Consider the following 27,259-nt stretch of genomic DNA (forward strand, 5'->3'; position numbering starts at 1 on the left):
GGTAGAATTTAAAACTCTCATTTTCTGATATTTTGCGTAAATGCATACTTTCTAATTGCCCACTTACCATTTTGATCTTTTAGATCTTTCATTTTAAATTCTCTTATTTATTCTCTCTTAACCCAAAGGTTAAGAGTTTTTACAATCTCTTGGGGGAATCCATTCTGAAGAGAGGGAGCAGTAGCAGAAAGTCAGATGACTTTGCCTCTCTGGTTGAAATTTGCCAGAAGGAGAAGCAGCATAAGTAGCTGTTGGGCAGATCTAAATCAGTGAGTAGCTCCGTATAGACTAGAAGATGGGCTTGGGAAGTGAAATTTGGGTATACAGTTAGTTGTAGACATTACTTCCATTTGCAGTGAAGATGGAAAGATTCCAGACTTGAGATTTTGGTTTAAATAAGACTAAGTGAACATACAGATTGAAGATGGATACCTTAATTCTTATTTCCTGTGTCATGGTCTTTAGAATCTGCGTGACTCTGTAGATGCTTCTTCTGCTGAAATGAACTTTATTAAGTACAGTGGGAGCACTTTTTAATCTCTTGAGGATGCTTAACCTTTGATGACAGTCCCAGATATATAACATTGTGTTGATATGGAAAGTACAGCTACCTTTCAAAAGTATCAGTAGTGCACTACATCAAAAAAGAACCTAGTTCTGTATGGCCTAAAAAGTTTGGAGCAAGTTTGGAGTCCCCAAATAGCAAGCAATTATTCAAAGTATTTTCAGAAGTGGTTTGTGATAAAGTGTGGTGGCGAAGGGGGTCAGGAATCTAATGTCCAAATTAAGGCACGAATCCCGTTCATCTAACGTAAGCACTTGGGCTCATTTCAAGTAGACCGTCTGATCCTGGAACTGAACACAAAAGTTAAACAGACAGAACATGAAAACTGGCGTCCCAAATTTGCATTCTCCTTGTCCAACTGAGAGTTAATGTTCAGAATTGAGTTTCGGAATTAGATTTGAGAATGCCAGCTCACCATTTGAAAGCTTGTTTCTGAGCTTTATTTTTCTAGATATTCACAAGTGTGTCTAGCAAAACTCTTTGTGTGTTAGTGATCATGGAAGCTGAGCTTACCTGGTGCAAGTGCACCAGCTGTTTCTCATGTTTACATTGGTACCTACTACATGGCTTCAAGGGTAATGGCTCCTAGATGCTGATGCTAGTATATAATTGACCTGAAGCAATTTTTGCTGCCTTTCTGTTGACTTTGTAGTGGTGTGTGTTGGGGGAGGTATTCAGCTTTTAACCAGCCGTATGTTGTCCTCAACTTGTGAGGAATGCTAGCAATTTTTCTGACCTCTGTTGTTCTAACACTTTTTTTCTCATCTCTGTTTCAATTGTTTGGGGTATATGTGGGCAGCCATCGGAGTACAGTTACTACCTTGGCTCAGGATCTCGGGCTTCTTCTAGAGCTAGTTCTGCTCGTGCAAGTCCAGTGGTGAGCATCTCTTTCCTTCTCCTCTTCACCCTCTTGTGCATGGCTTTGTTTCTTTGTTTCCGAAGCTTCTTTGTATAAGGCTGCTGTGCATTGCTTATTGATTCTAGATTTAAAAAAACAATATTAAAGTTGACTGATTTCTAAAATCTGACGGGCCATTAGGCTATTCACACAGTAATTAAAACTGCTTTTCCCAGTTTCATAGGAGGCTCTGTTCCACATTGTGATATTATTACATGATATGATCAGAGGAACTCTCATGAGCTCTGTTATCATTACCCAAGCTATTCCTTTATATCTTGCATTCTTTGAATTTCTTGAGGACAAAATAGATGGTCTCCCATTAAGCGCTTGAATCAGAACAGAGAAAGTGGTACTGGGATGGAGAAACAGAATGTGGGTTTGGCTTTCACCTATGCCAAGTTCCTGATCTAAATTTTCCCCTGTCCAAAAAATCCCCCACTGGTTATTCTCATAGTCACAGGCCAATGTGGAACAAACATGTTAGAAATAAAGGGAACAGACCTCTTTCGCTTTATTTTCTCTGTCCTGTTCCAGCTTGGGCTTTAAATAGCAACTGCTGCAAGAGAAGGCAGCTTCTGGCAATTGTTTCTGACTTTTTCCATGTACGGCATACAGAAAGCCAGTTATAACTCTTCAGAACTAAGAAGTACCATGGTTATCGATTTCAATATAAAGTACATTCTAGGGAGGAATTGCTGCTTCTCAGGAGCATTTTCTTGCAAGCCATGTGAGCCCACCCAGGGGCTTCCTTTGTTTTCCTTCCTTGGCAAAGGCGCCATTCATTCATTTACTTACTTACTTAATTTATAGTCTTCCTTTCTCACTGAGACCAACAATGTAGTAAAACTGGCTTACAGACTTAGAGAAACTCAGCAATGAAATTTCCAACAAGAACAAAGTAGTGAAAACTACCTAAAATTTCATAGGTCTTAACTATGACCCTGTTCTCTTTATGAAAAGGCCTTCCAGAAAAAATCCATTTTACACATTTGGGAGAATGATCAAAGAATGAGAGCCCCTCTGATCTTGGCAGGCAGGCCATTTTACCAGGTGGGAACCACAGCAGGGGCAGCTGTTGATTTGACACATTTGACACATTTGCAGGGTGTCTGGAACACTTAGAGGGACGTTAAGTTCCTAAACAACAACTCTTCGGTTGAATTAACTTGTTTCTCCAGCAATAATAGTGGGCTCAGTATAGGGTTCCTAGTTGCCCATCAGTGGCAGGGAAACTCCCAGGAGTACTCCTGCGGCCAGCACAATGACATCACTTCCAGAAGTGACATCATTATGCCTGGCTGGGAGAAAAAGAAGCCTGGTAAGTACCAGCCCCGCTGCCTTTTGCCAGGGAGACCGGGTAACCATCGTCCACTATAATTCCTAAACTTTTAACTCAGTCAGTGAGGGTCAGCTGAACCCCATCAAACATGGGAAACACAATACTCTCCAAGATTTCCCCAGCCAGCATCACCTCCATGTCAGGATTCATTTTCAGCTTGTTCACCCTTAGTCATTTAATCACAGCAGCCAGGCTCTGCCTCAGGCTTGGTACAGAAGCATCAGTCAAGGCAGTCTGGTCAAAGTAATAAAAAGAAAGATCCAAAGTAGAGCATATTAATGATGCTCACCTCCAAAACCACACATGATCTTTCTTAAGGGCTTTACGTAAGGGGAGATAAAATCAAGCATGCAGCAGCCTTGTGAAACCCCACAAGAAAAGTTCCATTCTGATGACAACTGATCTCTAACAGCAACCTTCTAAATCCAATCTGTAAGGAATTACTTAAACCATTTCAGAGCTCATCCCTTGTAAGCAAGTGCTGATGATAAATCCAATAACAACAACAGAGAAGCACATCCCTTGTCTACATTCATAGGCTTGTGTGCAGCCAGACTGAAAGGGGTCTAGGCACATGTGTGATCCAGGAAGATAAGAAACCAGACAATAATTAGCCACTGCATTCTTCGGGTTTGGGTATTCAGAAATCGCTTCAGTATGCTTCGAAATGATTCGGAGCATACCAAAGTGATCCCCACCTCCACCCTGAGCCCCTCTTCCCCTAACCCCCAATCCCACTTACCTTTCCCAAGGGCCGGAGCAGGTGCCTCTACCGCCGCCGCAGCCAGGGTGGCAAGGAAGGCTGCAGCTGGTGCCTCCACTGCCTGCACCGCCGCTTCAGCCTCCGTGGCAGCTGGCACAGCAGCAATGCAGGCCACCACTTCAGCCTCCGTGGTGGCCGGCAGCGAGCGCCAGTGCCCGTGCCGCTGCTTCGGTCTCCGCGGCGGCCAGCAAGACGGCAGCGAGCGCTGGTGCCTGCACCACTGCTTTGGCCTACGCGGTGACTAGCCCGCGCTACCGCTTTGACCTTTGCGGCGGCCGGCAAGGCAGCAAGGAAGGCCACTGCTTCCACCGCCACCAGGTAAGTGGGGTGATGGTGGGAGGGTGGGTGCCCTTTAAAAAGGCCCCAAAGCTTCCCGAAGCAAACTGAATTGCTTCGGGAAGCTTTGATTCAGTATTTCCAAATCAGGGCCATCATACTGGCCCTGATTCGGAAATACCGAACCTTTACTAATCAGGCCCGGTTCAGTTTTTTTTCCGAGCTGGGAACCCAAAGCACACACCACTAATTATCAATAGGTTTACATAAAATTGTATGCTACTTCTCCAGTCCTGCTTGAATCAGCTCTCAGTTAAAACAATAAAAACAATAAAAAGCAATTGTATCAGTTGTGGCTAAATGACCTGCAGATCTCTATTTGACTCTGGGAATCGGGATTTATTCCGCTAGCCCAGGTCTCAAGTTGCTGGTCCTCAACATGAACTTTCTCCAGGCTCTGTCCCATGCCTTCTCATTCTCCTAACTCTCCACTGCCACAAATAGAATTGCAGTTGCTGTATAACAGCTTGGGACCAGACACTCTTTGAAAGAACTGAATTGCCTCTGGTGAGAGGTTTCTGTCTACTAGGCAGGCATCTGCTGCATTGTCTAGTTTATGCTTTGGCAGGTGCAGACCTCAAGTGTGAAGCTTTTCTGTGGGCGTAGAGACCAAATGACTCAAATTTCAGAGAAAAACAGTTCATCTTCAAGAATATAGCATACACTGGATATAAATGTAAGAAAGTATATTTGAGCTACAGCTGTGACCTCTAGTATAGTAAAAATAGTATAGTAAAAATGAACCCCACCCCACACACATCCTTTGCCCCTAAATCTAAAAATATCTCTCTAGGATGTTAACAGAGATGAAAATCTGCTTAAACATTCCAGGTAGGTTGTTAAAGATCGTCAGAGTTACTTTGATCATCTGGTTTTCTTCAAACCTTGTCTGTTCAGTGCGACTGCTTCTCCCTAACTGCTTAAGACCTGGGTAGTTTCAGACAGGTTGCCATGTTCATCTGCGGTAGAATAGCAGGATTTGAGTTCAGTGGCACCTTAGAGACCAACATATTCATGGCCAAGAGTCAGAGCTTCCTTCTTCAGATTGCCTTCAGGTCTGAAGAAGGGAGCTTACTTTCTGAAAACCTCATTGGTGTCTTAAGGTGCCACTGGATTTAAATCCTGCTGTTCTGCTGGAGACCAACATTGCTAGCCACCTGAATCTCCCTTTTTAAAAATGGATTGAATTACTCCCCACGACAGCATCTTCTTCCCATAGGGTACCTACTTTTCTCCCCTTTGGGTGGAAAAAATATTGAAACCGGTTAGTCGCTTTTGTGGTTGATGAGCCCTGTTGTGGATGTGCTTGTGTCCTGTGACCTTGAACATCACCCTTATTGGCATACAAATGGTTTTACAGCCCTCAAACATTTGAGTTTAGACTCTAAAAGGGATTGGGGGGCAGTGGCTACAGCCTGTCTATAAAGGTTGTTTGAGCTTAATCTCTGAGCATTCATAGAAAGTAAAAGCCACAATTCACAAAACACAGTGAAAAGTTCTTACATGAAATGTCATATCACATCAATAAGAACAAATAAAAACAAAATCAACATCAATAAAAACATTGCCAATAACAGCCAGAAACAGCAAGTCCAAGAGCAGTTAAAAATTATGTTGATAAAACTGCCTGTGGACTAGGACTAGAAACTGACCACAAGACAGCTAAAAAAAGATGAAACCCCTTAATCAAAACCCTGACTAAAGAGAAATTATCTCTGGTTTACTCATGTTTATTGCTTGGATATGCCCCTAGTGGCTCCCCCTGTGGATAGCAGGTTTTCCCACTGTAGAGAATACACCTTTGCTCATCAGTCCACTAAAGTAAACGGAGCCGGGAATGAGACATCATGCTGCTACCTTGAAGATTTTGAGTTGGGATTCTGTGGCGCATCTGCATGGAACCAACGAGAAAACTCTTTCGCTGCTGACCAGGTGCCCTTAACTAAAAATGGGTGTATCCGCATGGACCTAGAGGAGGGACTAATTCAATTGAGAAATCAAATTGATAACTAAACTTGTTCTCATGGAATCTGATGGAGTGGGTGAATAAGTTATACGACCCCGATTTTTTTTGGTTCTTGCATAGGTGTGATATATTATGCCTACAGAAAACATAGATGCAGGAGCCTGGTGGATCCACTCTTCAGGGCTATTGTGCATTTGCTGTACCTGCTGTTCAAATCCATACCAAAGGTCATTGTAGTAGGGGTTTGGTAGTATTTGTCTTTGTTGATTTAAACATTGATGTCCAACCATTGGAAAGTGATTCCCAGAATCATATCCAGATCATATTGATCCAAGGTCAATGTGTTGGTTCTCTTATTTGTGTCAATATTTACATTCCTCCCAAATGCCTAACAGCTCAGAATATGGAGAATATTTGGGATCTTCTAGCAAACACCCTTGAAACCTTAGCTTTCCGCTTTCCCAACTCACATCTCTTCTTGTGCGGAGATTTTAATGGTAGAACTGGCCCTGGCATTTCCGAATCTTCAGCTAGTGTTAACGATCAGATTGCTGAGCAAGCATGCTATCTGGATTGGTCATCACAGGTCCTGATTCTGAACAAGCCAGGCTTAAGACTTAGAAACGTGGTCTGTCCATCAACTCCACATTTTACATGACATTGGGTTTGACATTTCTGGAGGTACATTCATATTTCTATCCTCTCAAGGAGCCAGTACAATTGACTACATAGGGATTTCTTCTTCGCTTTTAGTCTACACTTTGGGCATCGAGGTCTGCCCACTGAGACTTTCACTGGGTTTTAGGGATAACATCTTTCTCAAGCCTGTCTCAGGTCCTCTAGAAGGGTACCTGCCTGGTAAAAGGAGACTTAAGTGGTCTCCCCAGCTCCATCCCAACCTAGCCCAATCATTGGTGAAGAACGGTTTGTGGTCACGGCATCAAGTGTTATTGCAGGATGGCCTCAGTGTCACACATTTTGAGGGCATAGTACAGCTTCTTAATCCTCTGCTTTCTAGTGACAAACCCTTCAAAACTAGAACTCATTCCAATGATGGGTGGTTTGACCAAGAATTCAGAACTGCAGGAAAGAGTTAGTCTATTACACCCGACAGATTTGCCACCTTAAGAAAAGAACATCTTTAAATCATTTTATTAAAATCAGCCTACAAAAAGTTATTGAAACAGAAGTCTGATCACGCCAAACTATTGTGGCAGGAATTAGGCCTCGCAGTTCGAGAAGAGGGAGGCTCAGTTCTGGAATTAGAGGATTTGATCCCCCCCCCTGCCCCCGAGCTGTTTAAGTTTTTCCCTGATTGGTGGGCGCCCATCTTAGCTAAGTTATTCACCTGGGTAAACTCAACAAGTGTCTTCCCCTTGGGGTGGAAACTGAGTATAGTAGTCCCAGTGTTTAAAAGGAGGAGCAAAGCAGATCCCCAGAACTACCATCCAATAAGCTTACTGGATATAGCTGCCAAATTGTATAGCAAATCTCTTCTATGTAAGCTGGAGGATTGGGAAGCCTCCAACCAAGTCAAAGGGCATTGTACCATAGACCATTGCCAAACCCTTTACCAACTAGCATCCCAAAGTATTAAGGGCCCCACTAAATCTCTGTATGTGGCCTTTGTGTATGCACTGCAGACTTAACAGTGGCTTTTGACTCCATTGTCAGAGAAAACCTCTGGATGAAGCTGGCTGCTTCAAACATAGATAGGCAACTATTGTTTCTTTCGCAGGACATCTTTGCAAAAATCAGGGTGGGCACTTCAGGCTCTTTAACAGAGGCAATACCAATTTTGAGAGGGGTAAAGCAGGGATGTGCCTTGGCCCCTTTGCTTTTTAACCTATATCTAAATGACATCATCCCAACGTTACCTGGTCCTGAGTTTGTGCCCCCCCCCTTTAGAATCTCAGAAAATATGAGTTCTTTTATATACATGGTCCTGGTCTCTCTTACCCATGTTTGCCTTAAAAGGTTCTTATGTAAACTTGGTTATTTTTGTACAGAAGAGGACTTAAACATCAATTATACCAAGACAAAAGTCTTGGTTTGTAGGAAAAGACCTCGTAGGTACAGGTGGACCATAGATGGAACCACCATAGAATAGTGCAGCACCTTAAAAAAAAAGCATCATAACGGTAATACCAATCCATTATGCAGGTTATACTATGACATTATGCTGAAAAATGAGGCTGTACAACTAACCAGCTATAATAACATCCTTCGATATTACTCCAGCTGCGATGACTCCCAGGGTGTCCCGGTTGCTGGCTTTAACATTTGGAACTGAGTGTTCCACTGTGATTGATAGGCAGGCAATCTCCTATTCTAAATTCTCCCAATGGTTTAAACTATTCAAGAAGGATCACGTTAGAGCCCCCTATTTGGTCAATATCCTTCCTCACAACCTTGCTACACCAAATACCTCAAGCCCTCCGCTACTGTATTTGTGGACCCCATGTTGTGTAGGATTTACCACATTACCTATTATCCTGCTCACTCTATGCAGAGGCAAGGGCTAAATTCCTAGCAGAGTTTTTAATTGGTTTAAGCTCCTCTTCAGACTCTGAGAAGCTGCTTTTTCTTGTCTGATACTGCTGCATTTGTTTCTTATAGAATCTCTTTTTGCTTTAGTAGCTAAGAAAATTCAGGATAGAGCTGTTTCCAGTGATAGCAATGCTTTTATTTGACTGGTATTTTGCCTAGATCATTTTAATCTCTCAATATCTGTACATATGTTTATATGTTAGACTGTTTTGTGTGTGTGGATTGTAATGGCCTTTGGCCACAAACAATAAACCCACTCTACTACTACTATTGCTTGGATATTTAACATTTATTTTTGAGTTTATTCTGCTCTTTAATATATAGCAGGTGTTAATAGATAACAGGACCTTTGAATAGCAAAGAGTTTTAAGTTATGGTGTGCATGTTACAGAAAATAGATTTTTAACTACTTTCCTGTACTTGAAATTATGGAAGGCATAGAATATGTGGAATTCTTTTGTTTTTGTTATTTAAACATTGCAAGATTGCTAGTTCATTGAGCAGAGTTGATTGGAACAACTCTGCTCAATGCTCTGTTGAGACTTCAATTTGAGCATTCCAGCCACATGTGATGTGAGCATGTGCTACCCACAGTCAATATATTTAGTCACCATTTTGTGTGAACAGGGCAATGTGTATTTTCCATGTGCATACAGTTTTGATACATACAAATGTAATCCTTCAAAAATCTGTGTGTTCATATATACTGAAGCCATACACATGTAGAAAATACATACTATCCTTGTTTATACATTGTTAACTACGTATATTGAGCACAATGTGTAACACATGCTCCCATTACACATACAGTATTTACTTCAATACAAAACTAGTTTTTTTTCAGGTATGCCACAAAAAAGAGGGGAGTCATCTTACATTCACACACAAGTTTTGTTATGTCCAGTAAAAAAAAAAGTCTTAGTGTAATGTATAACCATACACAGTAGGAATTGCAGGCTGTCATGCTTCCTTGATGATTGTGTTATCCAGTATTCATGTTTACAGACATGAATACAAATCATTTTTGGTACATACTTAAAAAGTATTAGCTGTACACCAAAAGCTATATGAAGTGGCTTCAACTGGTTGAAGGAACAAGGTTCTGCAGGAAAGACCAAGGACCAGAGAGCAAAGTGCATTGCCATTTATTGGGAAGCCAAAAGACGACAGGAAACTTAATCTGTTTGCACCTGAAAGCCAGTACTGGAGAGAATGAAGGATAGGTGGTCTGGTTGTCTTGATTAACATCTGGCCATGTGGACCATTGTATCACATTTTTATCCAGAGCCAGTTTGGTGTAGTGGTTAAGAGCATGGGACTTTAATCTGGAGAGCCGGGTTTGATTCTCCACTTCTCTGCTTGAAGCCAGCTGGGTGACTTTGGGCTAGACCCAGTTCTCTGGAGCGCGCTCAGCCCCACCCACCTCACAGGGTGCTTTGTTGTGGGGATAATAATGACATACTTTGTAAACCTCTCCGAGTGGGCATTAAGTTGTCCTGAAGGGTAGCATATAAATCGGTGGTGGTGGTGGTGGTGGTGGTGGTTGTTATCCCACCCTTCCTCCAAAATAATTGTTTGACAATGAGGTATTGATTAAACAAAGGAAGCAGGGTGGAATTTGCTCTATATTATATTTGCAAAATGGGTATAAATTCTTGCTGTTCCAGTCCTTGAAGAGATACTTCTTTTAAAAGGTTAAGCAGATGCCCAGAACCCAGTCTGAACAACTGGGTTCAGACAGTACACCCCTTCAGTACATTTGTATGCAAGAGAAAAAAAAAGTTTTAAGCTCAGAAAGGAATTCATGTCATCATTGGATGTGACAGTTCAGAGGATTTTGGTATGGTTATATGGGTTTCACATCATTGAGCCTCTATTAGATAGCCACACCCAAAGACCTTGGAGTTTCTATCTAATTTTTCAGAAAGTGCTTTGGTGATACTGTTAAAATTGTATTTTAGCTTTTGGGTCTAAGAGGCTTCTAATAAAACTTCTAAGTTCTGACATGTTCTTCACATTTTGGGAGATGCAGCGTTAGCTGGGAAGCATAGTTTTAAATGACAGACCCGGCAGAGATTGCTCCAGAGGGGACGGGTCCTCTCACAGCGCTCCACCACCTCTGGCATTTCTTCTTCCGGAGCCTTTGCCTGCCGAGGCTCAGTTAATTCAAAGTTTTAAGCAGTGAGGGTGGCAGGGCAAAGGCTCCGGAAGAGGAGACAGTCTGGCACGCCAGAGACGGCAGAAGGCTGTGGGAGAATCCGTCCCCTCTGGAGCGATCTCCACCAGCTCTGTTTTTAAAACCACATTTCTCACCTGGCACTTGATGAACACACACACACACACCCAGGTGTCTCAGGTAGAGAGATATAGAATAAGGGAAGGTCACATGTATGGTATGTCTCTGCTTCTGTTATGTTTGACAGGTGGAATTATTTTTTGCATGTTTGTGATCTTTGTATATTTTACTACCTCAAGATTGATTAGACTGATTTTAAAGAAAAGCCTTAAAAACAACAATAATCGCTGGACAGGCATACATGGTTTTCACTTTACATATGGAGGAAAAAGTAGACATCTGATACCTCTTCAGCCAGAAGGCTGTTTGGCTGTAAAAAGAGGCTGAGGAAGAGAACAGCCCTTTTAACACAGTTTAGTGGTTTAGAGGCTAGAGCCTTTTTTAAAAAATAGACAAGGAGATGTTTTTTTTCCATGTGTCTGTTTTAAAAGTAATGCTTCCTCTGCAGGAGAGAGAAAGCTTCTCAACACAGTTATTCCATTTTATTCCTTACCAATACTATAAGGTAGGTTTGAGCTGAGACATGACAACTGGCACCACTGCCTGGGCTTGCCTCAGACCTGGCTGCACTCAGTATGAGTCTTGGGAGTGATAGATGTAGGCTAGGCCTGTCGTCTCTTGTTCTGCCATTAGCTGGATTGAGCTAAGCCAATGGCAGCATCACAAACTGGGTAGCTTGGTCCCAGCCTGTGTGCAGGTTCAGGAAGCAACCAGTGTAGGCTATGCTTGTTCCCACCTGTGCTGCTGGCAACTGGGACTTTCTACTTTCTTGGATCCAGATACTGGTGCCATGGGTCTGTGATGGGGCATGGCTCATTGCCTCTCATGCTAGCTGGTCTTGGCTTGGTCAGAGAAACAGTCCGTGGAGCCCCCTTACCTGACACTTGGCAGCAGGCAGGTTGAATCTCTTTCTACATCTCTGAGGGAAGAGCAGAGGAAGAGCGAAGGAGGGGACGCAGCAGTTCTTCCCTTTTTTCTCCTTTTCCCAGAGCCTCCTCTCCCAGCACAGTCTGTTCCCCCTCCTTGCCTGCAACCCACTTTTGTGCCTTGCCCCACAGTATGAGAACTGCTGCCATAACTAATGACATTATATGTGACAGACATTTTTCTGCTGATACGGCATTGTAAAACTGCAGTCTCCGTACATTGTTTTCTGCCTTCCTGTTAAGCTTTCGTGGTTTTTTGACTATGTGAATGAAAATGTGTAATACTAATGTGCTACTTGACTGTAATTAAAACTCTAAAAAAGAGCAGTATTTACAAAATATGTTGGAATAGAACCGAATCCTTTTAATCCCAACATTAACAAAAAAGGGTACTCCTGAATGTTGAGGAGTGACTAGAAAACTATCCTTTGTTAATATGTGAGAGCATATCTTGGTGATTCTGGAAAGTAAATGGAGGCATACCAACCGAGTAGTTCTCAGGGGAAGTTACTGTGTGTGCAGGAGAGGGAAGTGGCTCCTTCAGTTATCGTTCAATTTTTGTTTCTTCTCACACTCTAGGTTGAAGAAAGGCCTGAGAAAGACTTTGAGAGGGTAAGAGAAGATACAGATATATATTGTGGGTAAATGGAAAGTGTGCACTATTTAAAAATTATAGGCACAAATTGAGGCTAGGAAAATGTGCGTAGTTACTGTTCTGAAGTTTTGCAAACTAACGAATGATATCTCGACTTTTTTTCCTTAGAGAAAAGGGGGAAATCTTACTTCTTGAAACACGCTAGACAATATCCTGACATTCCGTTTCTTATGAATATAGTTAAGCAAGAACAACCCCCCCCACCACCCCAGTCGCACCTTTGCCGCATTCCAGTCTTCCCTTTTCTGATGTTGTGTTGTGTGTTGGAACATCCCCAGCATTACAATATAATAATATTTTAAAAAAACCAAATCGATATGCCCACCTTTCTCTCGAGCATCTCAGGACCCAAGGAAGGACAGAACAATGTAAAAACTATTTTATTAAAAAAACAGCGTATCTAAAAACATTAAAATGCATCTAAAAACAAGTTATGCCAACCCCTTATTTTTTAAAAAAAGTTTCATCTTTTAAATCGCTTTTACAATCTGTTTCTAGCCTAAGGACTGTTTTATGAGAATAATCTTAGGCTTCCAAATGTTTTGTGCTGTGGCTTGCTTTTTAAAGCTGGGTTTTTAATAATGTGTTAATTTTAGCAATTTTTATGCTGTTTTATAATTTTACCATGTTTTACTTCAGACTCTGCCTCAAGTTCTCTGAAGAGATGATGTATAGTTTTTCTAGATCAATACGTAATACATAGCATTTAATGTTTTAAGCTGTATGATTTTTATTGTATTTATGTTACTGTTACTTGCCTTAGTCAGAAGAAAGGCAGGCATATAAATATTTTAAAGGGAAAAAGAAGAAAAAAGATACAATGGAATTTAAAATGTATCAAACAAAGAAACTTGATAAATTCATTGAAACATATTTCAAAGTACTGGAGGGCATACAGTATCACTTTTGAAGCCATCAGAACTACTCAGCTGCGTAGGCTGTTCTAAGTAACCCTTCCTTGCGGTGGCAGAATGCCAGCACGTCCAGAGACATTGGGTAGAATCTTGTGGCTCTGGAAGGTTCATGCCACATTCGGCCCAGTATTCCCTGAAGGAAATGAGGAAGGTGAACTGGATTCTGTGAACCAAACTAGTCATCATGATAGTGGCCACAGATCCATCCCATGACCACCAATGGCATTTCAGAAGCAGCTGCAGTACTTGAAAAATAGCCACAGGCCCTCGATCCAGATCGTGTGAGTGGTGGCCCTAGGAACTCTTATCCCCTCTCAACACACCTTCTCGGGTGCCAAAACAGCCCCGCATTGCTGTTTCAGCAGCTGGAAAAGCACAGGCAGGGATCGAGCTCCTGGGGCCACCACACACAATCTAGGTCAGGGGCCTGTGGCAATTTTTTAAAGAACTACAACGGCTTCTAAAATGGAGTCAGCGGCCACAGGATGGCTCCATGACCACATCTAGTTTGGCTCTGAGTCTGCGGCAGTGGGAAGAACCCCGAGGCTCCCAGGGGCTAAGTTAGGAGCCCTGGTGGACTCACTCTAAGTTTTGGTAGCCCACTTGCTGGTGGCAGTTCACCCCCAAGTCAGAGTTGTTGTTTGAAAATAAATAAGTAAAAATGTGTTTCTTTGTTTTGGTACTTTTAAATTTTTTAAAAAATAAATAAATGATTTTTTTAAAACATCCTGTTAATTACCTACCTGTAATTCCAGGGGGTTCGTACTGTGTCAAGTTTATCAGCGGCTACCTTGGCCTCCCTAGGTGGAACATCTTCACGGAGAGGAAGCGGAGACACCTCCATTTCAATTGATACTGAAGCATCTATTAGAGAAATTAAGGTAAGATGTTTGTTGGAAGTGCAAGCTAATAGAGTAGCTGTTCCATACAGTAGCAAGGTCTGAGCACAACTTTTAACATCATGTTTGCAAAGAGTGGAGCCATGATATTTTTCTGGGCTAAAACGATTAGTATATGATGTGAATGTTTGCTGTGCTACATGTCTTCTAATAATGAGCGAATAAAAAATTCTCTTTTCTAATGGACAACTTCATTGTCCCCTATTACTCAGTAGTTACCCAGCAGTTTTCTTGACACAATGTTTTGCCATCTTCTTCAGGACATCAATGAGTTAAAGGACCAGATTCAGGATGTAGAAGGAAAATACATGCAGGGATTGAAGGAAATGAAGGTACAAGTTTGCTGTGGAGTGTGGTATTAACTTTGGCTAAACATTCGGAGAGGGAATAAGAGATGAGTGGAATTTCATTCACAGACTGCCTTTCAAAGATCTGAAACTGCTCAAGTTTATACCATAGAACATGTTGCGTTTCTTGCTATGGAACAACAAATGCTAAAAAGAACTGCATAGATAAAATTAGACCAAAGAGAAAGATAAAGGCATCTTTTAAATTAAATTTCACGGTTGTATAAACAGGAAACATGAACAACAAGATCTTCACAAAATGGTACAGAGGTGTACAAAATACTAAAACAAGTTACAGGAGTCTGGTAGTGTTTGAGGTTGAACAGGCAATCTATGGCAGCCCTAAGGACAGTTAAGAAATAGGGGTTGGTCCTACCAGTTTCCTGTCATTCATTAAGCCACAAAAGGACACCTTCCAGAAATGCCCCACCAGCCTCACTTTCTCCATACCTTTCCAGGCATCCATGGTCATAGAGCCAGAGGACTTAGCCTTGTTAGCCATGACTTTTGCAACTGATTTGCATCTAAATGGCCCTCTCCCTGCACCCTCGCTCCCCTCCCCTCACCACCTATATATCTCTGGCCAGTTTCTTCTTACCCTCCATGCATCTGACGAAGAGAGCTGTGGTTCTTGAAAGCTTATGCCTCAATAAACCAGGCATCCATGGGGATCTGATAGTATTCTAGTAGGTACGCTCTCAACCACAGCTTCCTGGTTGGGAAGGCACATGCTCTAATCTCTCTTGTAGCAACCATGCGAAGTAGGGCATTGGAGTCTCTTTTTGCCTGTCACCACCTCTAAATGTTTGCTTCTCCATACCTTGGGGTCTCTCCTTGTGCCAGGGTAGTTGCCCAGGGGAACAGCAGTCGAGCAATCTGGTGTGCGAGAAAGAATATATCACCTAGATTTCAGCTTTATTTATTGTTTATTTCCTCTATATCTCGCCTTTCTCCCCAGTGGGGATCCAAAGAAGTTTATACCATTCTCCTCTCCTCTATTGTAATCTCACAACAACCTTATGAAGTAGATTATGCTGAGAGAAACTGACCTAAAGTCACCCAGAAAGCTTCCGTGGCAGAGTGAGGATTTGTAGTTGGATTAGAGTCTGACACTCTAATCATTACATCACACTCTAACCTCTACAGCTTTCCCTTCTTCCTTCCCCCGGGCAGCCTCTTCCTGGGAAAAACCTGGACAAACTGTAAAAGTGGTGTGCTGGCAAGTCACTCAAATGAATTGTATGGTGGCCACTTCTAGGTCCTGGCAAGTCACACAAGTTGCATGGAGGCTACCACTGGGCCCAGATGAGCTCTGTGGCTTCAAATTGTAACCATCACTGCATCTGGGTGAATTGCACGAATTGCATGGTAGCAAGTTCCCTGGTAGTTGCTGCTGTCCAAGCACTGATGAGTTCTCCATCCAAGGCAGGAACAAGGAGAGCAATGGTGGATTGGGAGGCCAAAATAGCTCTGGAGAAAGCTCTTCCCGTACATTTTCTGACAGAATCCAAGTTATGAAGGCTGGCAATATTGTTGTGGTTGCCTAGCAACCCCCCCCCCCCCGGGCCACTGAGATCTCAAGAAAACACCTTATTCTTAAAGATACAATTGCTGATTCTATTATTTTGGGTGGGTTTAACCCCACCAGTTTTTTATGATACCAGATTTATTTTTTTTTGCAAACCTGGGTTTTTTGTCAGGTTCGTAGAACAATCTGTTTTGTTTGTTCGTGGCTTGAATCTCTGTATTTAATATCCACCGATGGGGCCACGTTGTGAATTAGATATATTGATTATCCTATTCATTTCAAAGCTATTTAGGAATTTACTTTGAAGTGGTTATATATAAAATCGAAGAAGCACAATGACTGTGTTTAACTGAATGAAAGTTTCAGAGCAATTCCAGGTAAAGAAACTTGTCAGTTTTGTTTTTTGAAATTATGTTGAGGTTGTGTTTCTTTTCGGTTTCAGGAGAAGTTGAGCATTTTGTAAAGATTATTTCATTAAAAGATGAATTTTTAATATCTCTTTGGTCTAATTGAATCTGTGAAGTTGTGCCAGTTCTGTTCCATGGAAGCTTAACTGCTGTTTCTTGCTTTTTTGACTGCACTTGTTGTTTTGCCTAAAACTCTAATTCTTCAATTAACACACAGACAAACACACAGTTTTGTTAACTGTTAATTTAACAGTTAACATAACATTGATGTTGCTTTTGCATGTTTTATGCTACTTTGAAAAGTGTCTAATTTCATAAAATTCTTACATTTTAGAAATAATATATAGTTTAGGATTTATCACCTTCAGAAAACCATGAGACCATCTGAACAGGAGAATCCTTTCTCATTCAAGCATGCTTGCCACTTTTAAGATTTTGTACTATAGAATATCAGAATAAAACAAAAGTCCAGTGGCACCCTAAAGACTAACAACTTTTATTTCTATGTAAGTTTTCATGAGTCACACTTACTTCTTCAGATGTAGTGAGATTGAACTGGGAATTTTATTTAAACAAGGAGATTACAAATTGGTGGAAGAGGAGTGGAGGCAGAGAGTGAATTATGTCATGAACCTTTTAAGTGTAAATCTTTAGGGGGGGAAGTAGAAAGATGTGACTCACCTTGAAAAGCCAGGTTCACAGCTTAGGAGTACTGCTCGACACAGCAATTACCTTAGAAAGTCAGGCCTCTGTGGTGGCTTGGCGTCAGGTCTTGCCAGATATTTTCCCAATCACTTCACTGCATCACTCTTGTGTATGAGTTAAAGATGATTTTATTAAGGAAAGATTCAAGAAGCTGTAACAATGGAAATTGATCAGAATGCCTAAAGGTGGTAAAGCAGGATCAATTATAGGACAGTGTTTCCACACACACACAGTGGGAAGGAGAGGCCGTTGGGGTTTTTGGTGCGCATTGCCAGGGAAGGATGGAAGGGGGGAGAGATGAACTCTGCTCAGTCTCTGTGTTAAGTCCAAGGTCAGGTTCTCAGGCTTCAGCAGGAACTGGTAACCAAAACAACTTGCCTAGAAGATAGTTAGCAGCAAAGCAACAGAAAGCTGGGTTTTCTCTGCATGTACAATCACAACATACCTGAACTCTGCATGTACTCAGAGGCACAATACTATTACAATCACAACATACTTGAGGCATGGCAGATATGCTGAAGGCATATCTGACACTTAGATGAGTTTGCTCAGCTTTGGTTGTGTATCCATTGCACTCATTCCTGCTGCAGTCATGTCTTAGCTGCAGTCATCCATGCCCTAGTTATATCTCAACTGGACTATTGCAATGTGCTCTACTTGGGACTACCCTTGAAGAGTGGTCAGAAGCTGCAGTTATTGCAGAATGCTGCAGCTAGACTGCTTTTGGGGGCCACCTATCGGGAACATATGACCATGATATTACAAGAATTGCGTTGGCTTACCAATCGGCCCCCAAGCACAATTCAAAGTTTTGGTTTTATCCTTCAAAGCCCTTCATGGCTTGAAACCAATGTATCTGAAGGACCAACTTCTCCCATATGTTCCTGCCCGTGAGTTAAGATCACAAGGAGACTGTCCCATCAACCAAAGAAGCTTGGTTGGTGGGTATACAAGAGAGGGCCTTTTTTGGTGGCAACCTTATGATTATGAAATAATCTCCCCAGAGAAGTCCAGCTGTCCCTCTTACTCCCTATCTTCAGGAGGCAGCTAAGGACCGTTTTATTTAGGATGGCTTTTGTTTAGTCACTTTTGTATTAGTTTTTAAAATTTATTTTATTAACTTCATTTATACCCCACCTTTCTCCCTGTTGGGGATGCAAAGCAGCTTACATTGGTCTCCTTGTCTCTGTTCCATCCTCACAACAACCATGTGAAGTAGATTAAGCTGGGAATGTGTGACTGGCCCAAGATTGCCCAGCAAGTGGGGATTCAAACTGGATCTCCCAGATCCTAGTCAAACAGGCTAGCCTTTACACTACTATGTTTTTGATGCATTTTTATGTTTGTGTTCATTTTATATCATAAGCCATCTTGTGTTCCTCTGAGACAAAAGGTGGCTAATAAATGTTTTAAATAGCTGTACTTACAGTTTTAGCATTTTGAGGCTGGTGGCTATTCAGAAGGAGCAAGGAGTGGAAGCACTCAATGTTCGCTGGAGCCCCCTCATTGAGCATGGCAGCGAGTATTGTGATTCCCTTGCATGCCATGGAAACCAGATGAGCAGCCCAGGCCCAGGCTACTTCAGAAGAACTGTGCTTGAGCCTCCTGGCCAAGGCAGGGATGGAGAACCTCCATCCTGCGCTGCTTCTTTGTGCCCTTAGTGGTTGAAGAATCCCTTGAAATTTTGAGATGCCGGGCTTGAATTTTAAAAACCCGAATGGTGTCTGTGTCAAAACTTTGGTAGAATCCCAAGAAGAGGGGGGAAGCCAAATATTCTCCAGTCTACCCAGTGATGCTTTTGTAACGCAAATAGCTTCCTTGGCTGGAGATGATGCCATGGCCAACTCACACCATGAGCTGGAAGCTGACACTTAGGAGGGAATGGAGACTTGGCAGGCAAAAGATGCTAGAATGTCCCTTCCTGGAGATTTCAGGAAAGGCGTCTTTGACTCATGGGGAGCAGGTTGGCAAACAGATAATAAGACCTCTTGGCATAGAGGTGGAAGGTCTTTTTGGCTGATTCCATCTGGGCAGAAGGAGTTCTTATGCCTCGGCTCTGGTGAAGGCTGCCATTGCCACATAGAGCAAGCAAAGATACCCATGTAAACTTACTAACAACAGTTTGTACAAAGTGAACCTTATCAAAACAGTAATTTAGTAAATATTTATATATTTATTACATAGACAAGAAAGGAAAGCCAAGTAATGTGACTCTCAGCCCACAGTTGGAGCAATCATTCATATTCATATAAGTGCTCTATTTAAAGGACCCTATATTCAGGTATACATAAAGTGCTGCTGCTAAGTGCTATTGTAAATCAATAAGGCAAGCATACAACATAGTTTCATCACTGTGATTGCTACTGCTGTAAATGACATGCATGACTTTGCTGAGAGAAGTTGTTATAAACGGAACTTTGTCTGTGCATTCTTTGATAAATATATGAATTGAAACGGGACCAATAACGATCTAGACAACACGTTAGAACAGAACGTCAACTAAAGAACAGAACTTCTACTAAAAAGATTATTTTTCACTTAGGATTTTTCACAGTCACTTGAAATTGCCTCTGCTTGAGAGCGTTTGGACTCTCCCACACTGTGTGGATATTGAGAGCTTTTGACCCTTGTTTGTTGTACGCTTGCCTTATTGGTGATAATTGATGCATTTGCTCTTTAATATAAATGTGCAGTATTGAATATATTAATGTTTACAATAGCACTTAGAAGCAGCACTTTATGTATACCTGAATATAGGGTCCTTTAAATAGAGCGCCTATATGAATGATTGCTCCAACTGTGGGCTGAGAGTCACATTACTTGGCTTGCCTTCATTGTCTATGTAATAAATATATAAATATTTACTAAATTACTGTTTTGATAAGGTTCACTTTGTACAAACTGTTGTTAGTAAGTTTACGCGGGTATCTTTGCTTTTGTGGGTTTCTACCATGTTACTCTCTTTGTTTTGATAAGTGCCACGTAGAGGGCTGTTGGCCTGAACAAAGCATACAAGGTAATGGTAAGTTTTTAGACCAGTATAACTTCTAAGGTAAAAAGCCTGCCTTAGAATAAGAGCTCCTAGGGCATGTACAGAGTGAGAGACAGGAATTGCAGGTTTACACCTTCTGTTGGATTCCTTGCTCAGTTTATTGCTGTGCTGACAGTATACGGACTTTTTCTTTTAAATAAAGTGTTATAATTTTGAATGCTGGTAGTAATTCTTTTTGCCACATAGACCTCCACCGTTTGAGAATATTATTGGGGAAGGGGGAGTGGGCAGTTGACAAATCATTAATTTCCCAGCGATACACAAGTAAGCTGCCGCCATGATAGCCGAGCACTGGGGTAGTGGGTGATGCAGGCATAAGGTAGGGCAGCAAGACAGGGAAAGGGAGCTGGAAGCCCTGGTCCTCTGAGTGAGTCATTCATACAAAGGCCAGGTGATGGTGGTGTTGTACCAAAATGGGGAGAGAGGTCAGTGAACCAGAAGAGTGGCATGTTGCCAGGTGGACAGCTGCTGGTGCCTAGATGCCTCAGAGGCAGGGTAGAATGGAGCAGTACCCATGGGTCAGTGGAGCTGTTTCACTACAGGCTGCAACAGAATATTGATAGGGTTGCTCCCAGTGTCTTTTCCTTTTTGAAGAGTTCCCACACCATGGTTCTCCGAGTTGAAGGACTTCCAACCTTCTTCAAATTTGAGAAGAACCGTGGTGGTAGAAAATTTACGTTGGATCTCAACAGCTCATGCTGTAGAATGCATTAGAAAGCCTATGAGGGAGCATTGACAGCAAACAATTGTATTTCTCTGCGACCATTCTCTGGCTGAATCACATCCAGCTGGACTTTTCACAGCTCCTAAAATGGAATCATAGACAGATAAGAATTTGGCCTTTTATGGTGATGTTTTTGTGTGAGTCTTTGCTGGTAAAATCTCTCAGACTCAAATCTTTGTTATTTAATATTTACATCACTCTATTAAATAAGATTGTACATTGAGCTTTGGAGTTTTGTATCATCGCTATGATCATGACAACCTGCTCTATATTTCATTAACTAGGGTCCCACAAATATCTCCCTGCGCTATTTATTGCCTGACGGCTATAGTCAAGTAGCTAAGAGGGAACAAACTGAAGTTGAATCTAGACAAAACAGAAGTGATGCTGGAAAGGTTGGTAATCTAAAGGGTTGCCTCCTTGGATAGGATCACTCCCTCAATGGCAGATTATACCAAAAACTTGGAGATAATTTGGGGTCCAGGTCTGCCGATTGGTAAGCTGGTTGATGCCTTTTCCCAGCTATATTTGGTGTAGAGATTAACCTCTTTCTTAGATTCAGGTGGGCAGGTTGAATCATACTGCTGTAACCTCAAGGATGTATTACTGCAGTATACTTTGAACTGAGGTGTCCTTAAAGATAATCCAGAGATTAGGGATGTGTGCTGAGAAAAAAATTGTTATAATTTTGGATCTGGGGTAGGGGATATTTACTGTGGTTGCTTATTTCTGGGTAAGACATTACCAGTTCAGGAGTCAAATCCAAGTGGTTTTTCAGGTTCCAGAGTTCAGGAGGACCATTACTTTCAATGGGGAATCTAGTGGAGAATCTGGGAAGCTGTTTATAAAGATAATGCCGCCATTTTTGTATAGAACATAATTCTCTCTCAAATCTAAAGACGCTCCCCAAGTTTGAAGGAATGTTTTAATTTTATTTCATTTGTACCCTATTTCTGTCCCAAATGGAGACCCAAAGTGGCTTACAACATTCTCCCCTTCTCCATTTTATCCTCACAACAACCAGGGCTTTTTTTCTGGGAAAAGAGCTGGTGGAACTTAGTGGGTTGCCCTCGGAAAAAATGGTCACATGGCCGGTGGCCCCGCCCCCTGATCTCCAGACAGAGGGGAGTTTAGATGGCCCTCTACACCACTCAGCAGTGTGGAGGGCGATCTAAACTCCCCTCGGTCTGGAGAACAAGGGGCGGGGCCACCAGCCATGTGACCATTTTCAAGAGGTTCCGGAACTCCATTCCACTGCGTTCCTGCTGAAAAAAAGCCCTGACAACAACCCTGTGAAGTAGGTTAGACTGAGAGTGCACTATCACCCAGTAAGCTGTTTCCACAGGCATTTATGGTGCTGGTTTTGTCCTTTAAAGCTCTTGATGGCTTAGGACTCTAGTATGCATCTGTACACCCAGCTTCATTCATTGCACAAGTTCCTCTTCACTGTTTCTTCCCACAGAAAGTGGTGGACTAATTTCCAGGGCGAATTTAGTGATTGCTTTGGAATGGGCTACCAGTGGAAGTGAGAAATGTTCCATCCTTGTCTTCTGGAGAGTCTGTAAAGTGATTTTATTCTAAAGGACTTTTGCAAATTTTATGCCACTGTTTTTGATATGTGTGGTTTTAAACTGTTATTGTTGCTGTGATGCTATTGGTGTTTCTTGTTTTTAGTGTTTGCGCTTTATGCATACAAGTCCACTCCCTTGAGCCTCACATGTTGGAGAAAACCAGTATAGAAATATTGTAAACTAAATGCAGAAAATGAATCATTCCTAACTTAGCATATAAAAGTATACTATTTGGCGTATTTATGGAATTTAGTTTTTTTCTTCACACACAACTGCAAATATACCCAATTGTAGAGGGGTGGGAGCTGCAGACTGTTGCTACCTAAGAACCTCTATCTTAATTTTTGTGAGAAATAGAGAAAAGAAGGAATAAATAAAAGACTATTGTAAAGACCACACATATTGCAGCAAAATATTTTATTATTTGGACATTATTTATGCAGTAAGAATATTAACTACTACCAGCATATGGGGATATAGTGTTAAAATTAATAGCACTGAAAACATTTTTCAATAATGTATTATCATTCAATAATGTGTTATAATATTAATTGTGAACAAAATCAGTCACGTTTAAGCAATGAAAATATCATATATCTACAGTAAACATAGGAATTACCATTATCTAGCACTGTACATTGTCTTAGATAAAACTATTTGATACTAGATAGCTCCTCAAAAGCATTTACTGGGAATATGTCCTAGCTTTAAAGGTCCTTTAACTCATTCTAAAAAGATAAATTATTTAATAGGATTTTTTCAATGTTCCCCCAAATTTCCAATTTTTCTATTGGTAGAATTTAAAAGGGTGGAGGGGCTCAAAGTAAAAACCCAGTATTTTTCCTGGCTCTCCCCACCCCTCAAGCTTTCACATCTCTACTCCTGAATGAGAGAAATAATGCTGGTTGGATTTGGAACATCTATGAGTAGGTGCGGTTCAGAATGAATATTTATTGATAATTCCACATAATGTTGAATTTAATAATACTTTTGTAACCATTTCCAACAGATTTGACAACACTTACATGTCACACCAGGCTCTGGGAACTTTTCAGGAGTCAGTCCGATATCACCTCACCTAGCTGGTTCCATGACTTAACTATTCCAGCTAGTAGACTTCTGTTGTATTGGAATATTTATCTTTGTTAATGGCCGTTAGTCGTTGATTATTTCAGTAGTTCTTCTTTGGCTGTCTACCTCATTTCTTTCTCTGGCTCAAGATCAGCATCAGATTTTTTGTTGGGTACAATGTCCCAATGTTAAATTACTTTTGTAGCATGGTATTTCTGCTGATAGTAGTTACGTGAATGAGCTTGTTCGACTTTGATTTTCTAGTATATTGGCCTCTGTGCCCTTACTGTTTTTGAACAACATGCTACTACACACAGAACACCCCTGCCATTCTTTGGAACGTATGTTTAGGAATCATGAGTTTCCTCTGCTTCACTCTTTCAATCAGTTTCTCATTTGTTACCCCTTCTAAACTTCCTTTGAGCATAGTTTCCTTCACGGTTTTCTGGTTCCTTCACAGTTATAAGAAGAACTGCATACACAAAGGCACGTTGAAGTTTCTAAAATAGCTCTTATTACAGATAGTAATATCCCTGGATAAAAAAAAAACCAGTGGAAATCCTGTCACTTTATGGATCTAACCTATTGATGTTGGTAAGAGATGCTCTTTGGGTTCAACTCAAATAAGTCTTTTCCATGGACTTCACAGTTGGGTTCAAGAATGCAACTTTTTTATAGCATTTGGACTTGGTTGATAACACTGAAAACATTGCTTGACCTCATAAGTATTTCTTTCCGTAGGACTCCCTAGCTGAAGTTGAGGAGAAATACAAGAAGGCTATGGTTTCAAATGCTCAGCTAGACAATGAGAAAACAAATTTCATGTATCAAGTAGATGCTTTAAAGGATGCGTTGTTAGAACTGGAAGAACAGCTTGCAGAATCCAGAAGACAATATGAAGAAAGAAACAAGGTAAGTAGCGACAAACGAGGTCATAATAGAAAATCACGAGTAGTTTTTAGTCCAAAAAGTGAGACATTTTCTTAACTTTTTTATTATGTGGCAATATTTCCAATAAGGTCTTACATAGCCTAGGCATGTAGGATGAAGCCATTCATTTAAATAATTATTACTGCCTTTCTTTACATAGTTGACCCAAGGTACTTTGTTGCTTTGAGACCAGGTGTAGAGGTAAGCCCTGGGCTTATATGCCAACCTGAGCTGGGGCTTATTGTATAAATAGAAATAGGACCAACTCTTATTTGCAGGGTGTTTTTTCACAGCATATGCCTACTCATGTGTAACCAAGATCCTGCTTTACACTAGGGTGGCCATCTATGGATGACCCAAAAAAAAAAGGACAAAATTTACACAGAATTTGCATGTGCTCATTTATATTCATAGTGCACATTTACTCATAACTAGTACAACTTAAAAAGAACCACAACTCATCATAATGCCAGCTCGTTCTGATTTCCAGGTAGTAACTGTTGATGGGAACCTTTTTAACACCCCTGCTCTCACTTACGTTATTTTATTATTTATTAAACCATGTGTCCTCATGAGGGCCACAACTAGCTAATTCTATATAGACTGAATTCTTATTTGACTTATTGGATATATCCAGTGTACTGAGAGGCAATGATAATATCTTTGGATTAATTGTGTGTGTGTGTGTGTGTGTTTGTGTGTCCCTGTCCCTGTCCCTGTGGTCAGTCAATTAAAGAATATTTTATACAAAATTACTTTAATTATGACTGTGAAACAATTGCTTTGTAGGATTTTGAAAGAGAAAAACATGCTCATGGTATATTGCAATTTCAATTTATGGAAGTCAAAGAGGTTTTGAAGAACAGAGAAGAACTACTTGCAGTAAGTGTATTCTCAGTACTAAGAAAATAATAGGTCTTTCATCTATGCGTTGTCTGGTAACTGGTATAACTCAGATAATCTACTATCCACCAGTTTTTCCACAGAATTAAATACAGTGGGATGAGCTTTATGAAACAGTAGAAGCAAAAACATTTCAACAAACTAGTCTGTGATTATGGTTTCATTCCAACATAGCTACAACTATATGGGGTTTCTGCATACAGAGGCCGTTTCTACCTTACCTGCCGCTGGAACATCACACAAAACACCTGGAAGACAGCATCTTCTTATGTGAAATTGCGCCAGGAAGACGCTGTCATCCGGGAGTTTTGCGCGAAATCGCGTTTTCCTGGTGCGATTTCGTGCAAGAAGACGCTGTCTTCCAGGTGTTTTGCGTGATGTTCCGGTGGCAGGTAAGACGTGTGGAAACAGCCTATCACTGGAAATGTCCTTGTTACATTTGTGAACTGCAAGGCTAGGAATTGGTAGGAGGTGCTTCCTCATGGCACAAAGATGCCACAGTGCCTCTGCTCCTAAAAACATTATTCTGTCCTCTGTTCCTCTGGTTATAACAACTTCAAACCTGTCTTCAGTATTCCACAGTCTGATTATATAATATCCATTTTGATTTATATCCTCCCCACCCCATGTCTAGAGGTCAGCCACAGTGCCCAGGAGAGTAACTCCTCATGATCACAAGGCAGAGACAGTCTTCTTTCTCCTCTAGAGAAAAGGAAACCCATTTTCCTAGACCAGTTTGCTTAGGTAGGAAGAGGGATTGTTAAGGATCTACGAGGGCTCCGAAAGGACTTTCTCTGTTTCACTTTTGGTATTTCCCTTTTTCTTTTCCTTTCTTCATTTCCCTAGTTAAGGACATCTTTTCTGTCACAGAGAAGAGATTTTAAAAGTTCTAGCTGCCTTCCCTCCAAGCTGAGGTGGTGTGGCCCATTTGACGGCTTACCGCCAAAAGAGATCTCATCTCCCTCCCCCAGCCTTCAACAGGGAGCAGGGAACGGGGCATGTAAATGCCTTTTCAGCAGCTTGTTTTCTGTGCATTACAGACTCCTTTCCGGAGGCATAAGCCTCCTCAATCAGAGGGGATTGAATTACCTAATCACCTCAACTCCCATGCACTAACCCTGAATCTTTTGGCCCCTTTAGAGAAGCCCTTTCCTGCATGGCTCGGAAAGCGAGGTGCAGACAACGTCAGCTCCTCTACCGTCCCCTCAACTCTTCAGAGTGGGGAGAAGAGCAGAGGTCCTTGATAACATCTGCAAGCAATAGGACGATGGCAGCCAGATTAGGAACCCCCACTGAAGGAATGGTACCAGGCCAGGCAAAATGTGCTGCTTCTTTGAGTGGTCATCTATGAAGTGCAGGGTCAAACCAGAGTAACTAAAGCTAAGCTTAAAAGGAATTTTCATTGCTGGCTTCACCCTCCAAGAGCACCAGGTAGCAACACCAATGTTCAGAGAGTGGACCTGTGTTTCCTGCTCAGGTGTTTGACTGCCACAGCAGAGATACTGTGAGAAACTTCTCTCTCTCTCTGATCTTCATGAGCTAGGCTTTGTCCTTGGGTGGGGTTAAAGTTTCTTTTTTGCCCCGTAGGGATTTTTCCTCCCTTGGTGGGACCCTCAGCAGTACCTTCCCTTCCCCTCTATTTTTTCTGCCTTATTGTTCATCTCTGTTTTGTGGTGCAGAAGAAAACTGTCAAATGCTATATCTCCTGTGGGGCAAGTTGCCTACTCTTGATGGTCACACCGAGTGCCTGCTGTGCTTGGGAGAGGAACATCAAGTCGACTCCCATTCACTTAACACGCCTGTCGGAACTGACTCTTTCATCTTCACCCTCTCAGCAACAGTGGGTCCTTGGCATTGACCATAGCCTTAAAAATGAATGGCATGTCTCCCTGATCCCACATTCCAGTGCAG

The 27,259-nt window shown here is 41.6% G+C and overlaps 1 protein-coding gene across 11 annotated transcripts in view; it reads left to right on the plus strand.

Moving 5' to 3' along the window:
- The window catches only part of LRRFIP1 (LRR binding FLII interacting protein 1), a 98,001-nt gene that overhangs the window by 44,954 nt on the left and 25,788 nt on the right, over nt 1-27,259 (plus strand). For 6 of the 11 annotated variants that reach the window (XM_054970271.1, XM_054970272.1, XM_054970265.1 and 3 more), the window contains 6 exons: nt 1,365-1,442; nt 12,222-12,254; nt 13,967-14,092; nt 14,371-14,442; nt 24,257-24,427; nt 25,235-25,327. In XM_054970271.1, the coding sequence (XP_054826246.1) occupies nt 1,365-1,442; nt 12,222-12,254; nt 13,967-14,092; nt 14,371-14,442; nt 24,257-24,427; nt 25,235-25,327 (573 nt within the window). The remainder of the gene's footprint in view (nt 1-1,364; nt 1,443-12,221; nt 12,255-13,966; nt 14,093-14,370; nt 14,443-24,256; nt 24,428-25,234; nt 25,328-27,259) is intronic. The other 5 variants (XM_054970264.1, XM_054970269.1, XM_054970270.1 and 2 more) reach the window with 3 other exon arrangements.

Source organism: Eublepharis macularius, chromosome 2 (assembly GCF_028583425.1).
Source record: "Eublepharis macularius isolate TG4126 chromosome 2, MPM_Emac_v1.0, whole genome shotgun sequence".
Classification (NCBI taxonomy): Eukaryota; Metazoa; Chordata; class Lepidosauria; order Squamata; family Eublepharidae; genus Eublepharis; species Eublepharis macularius.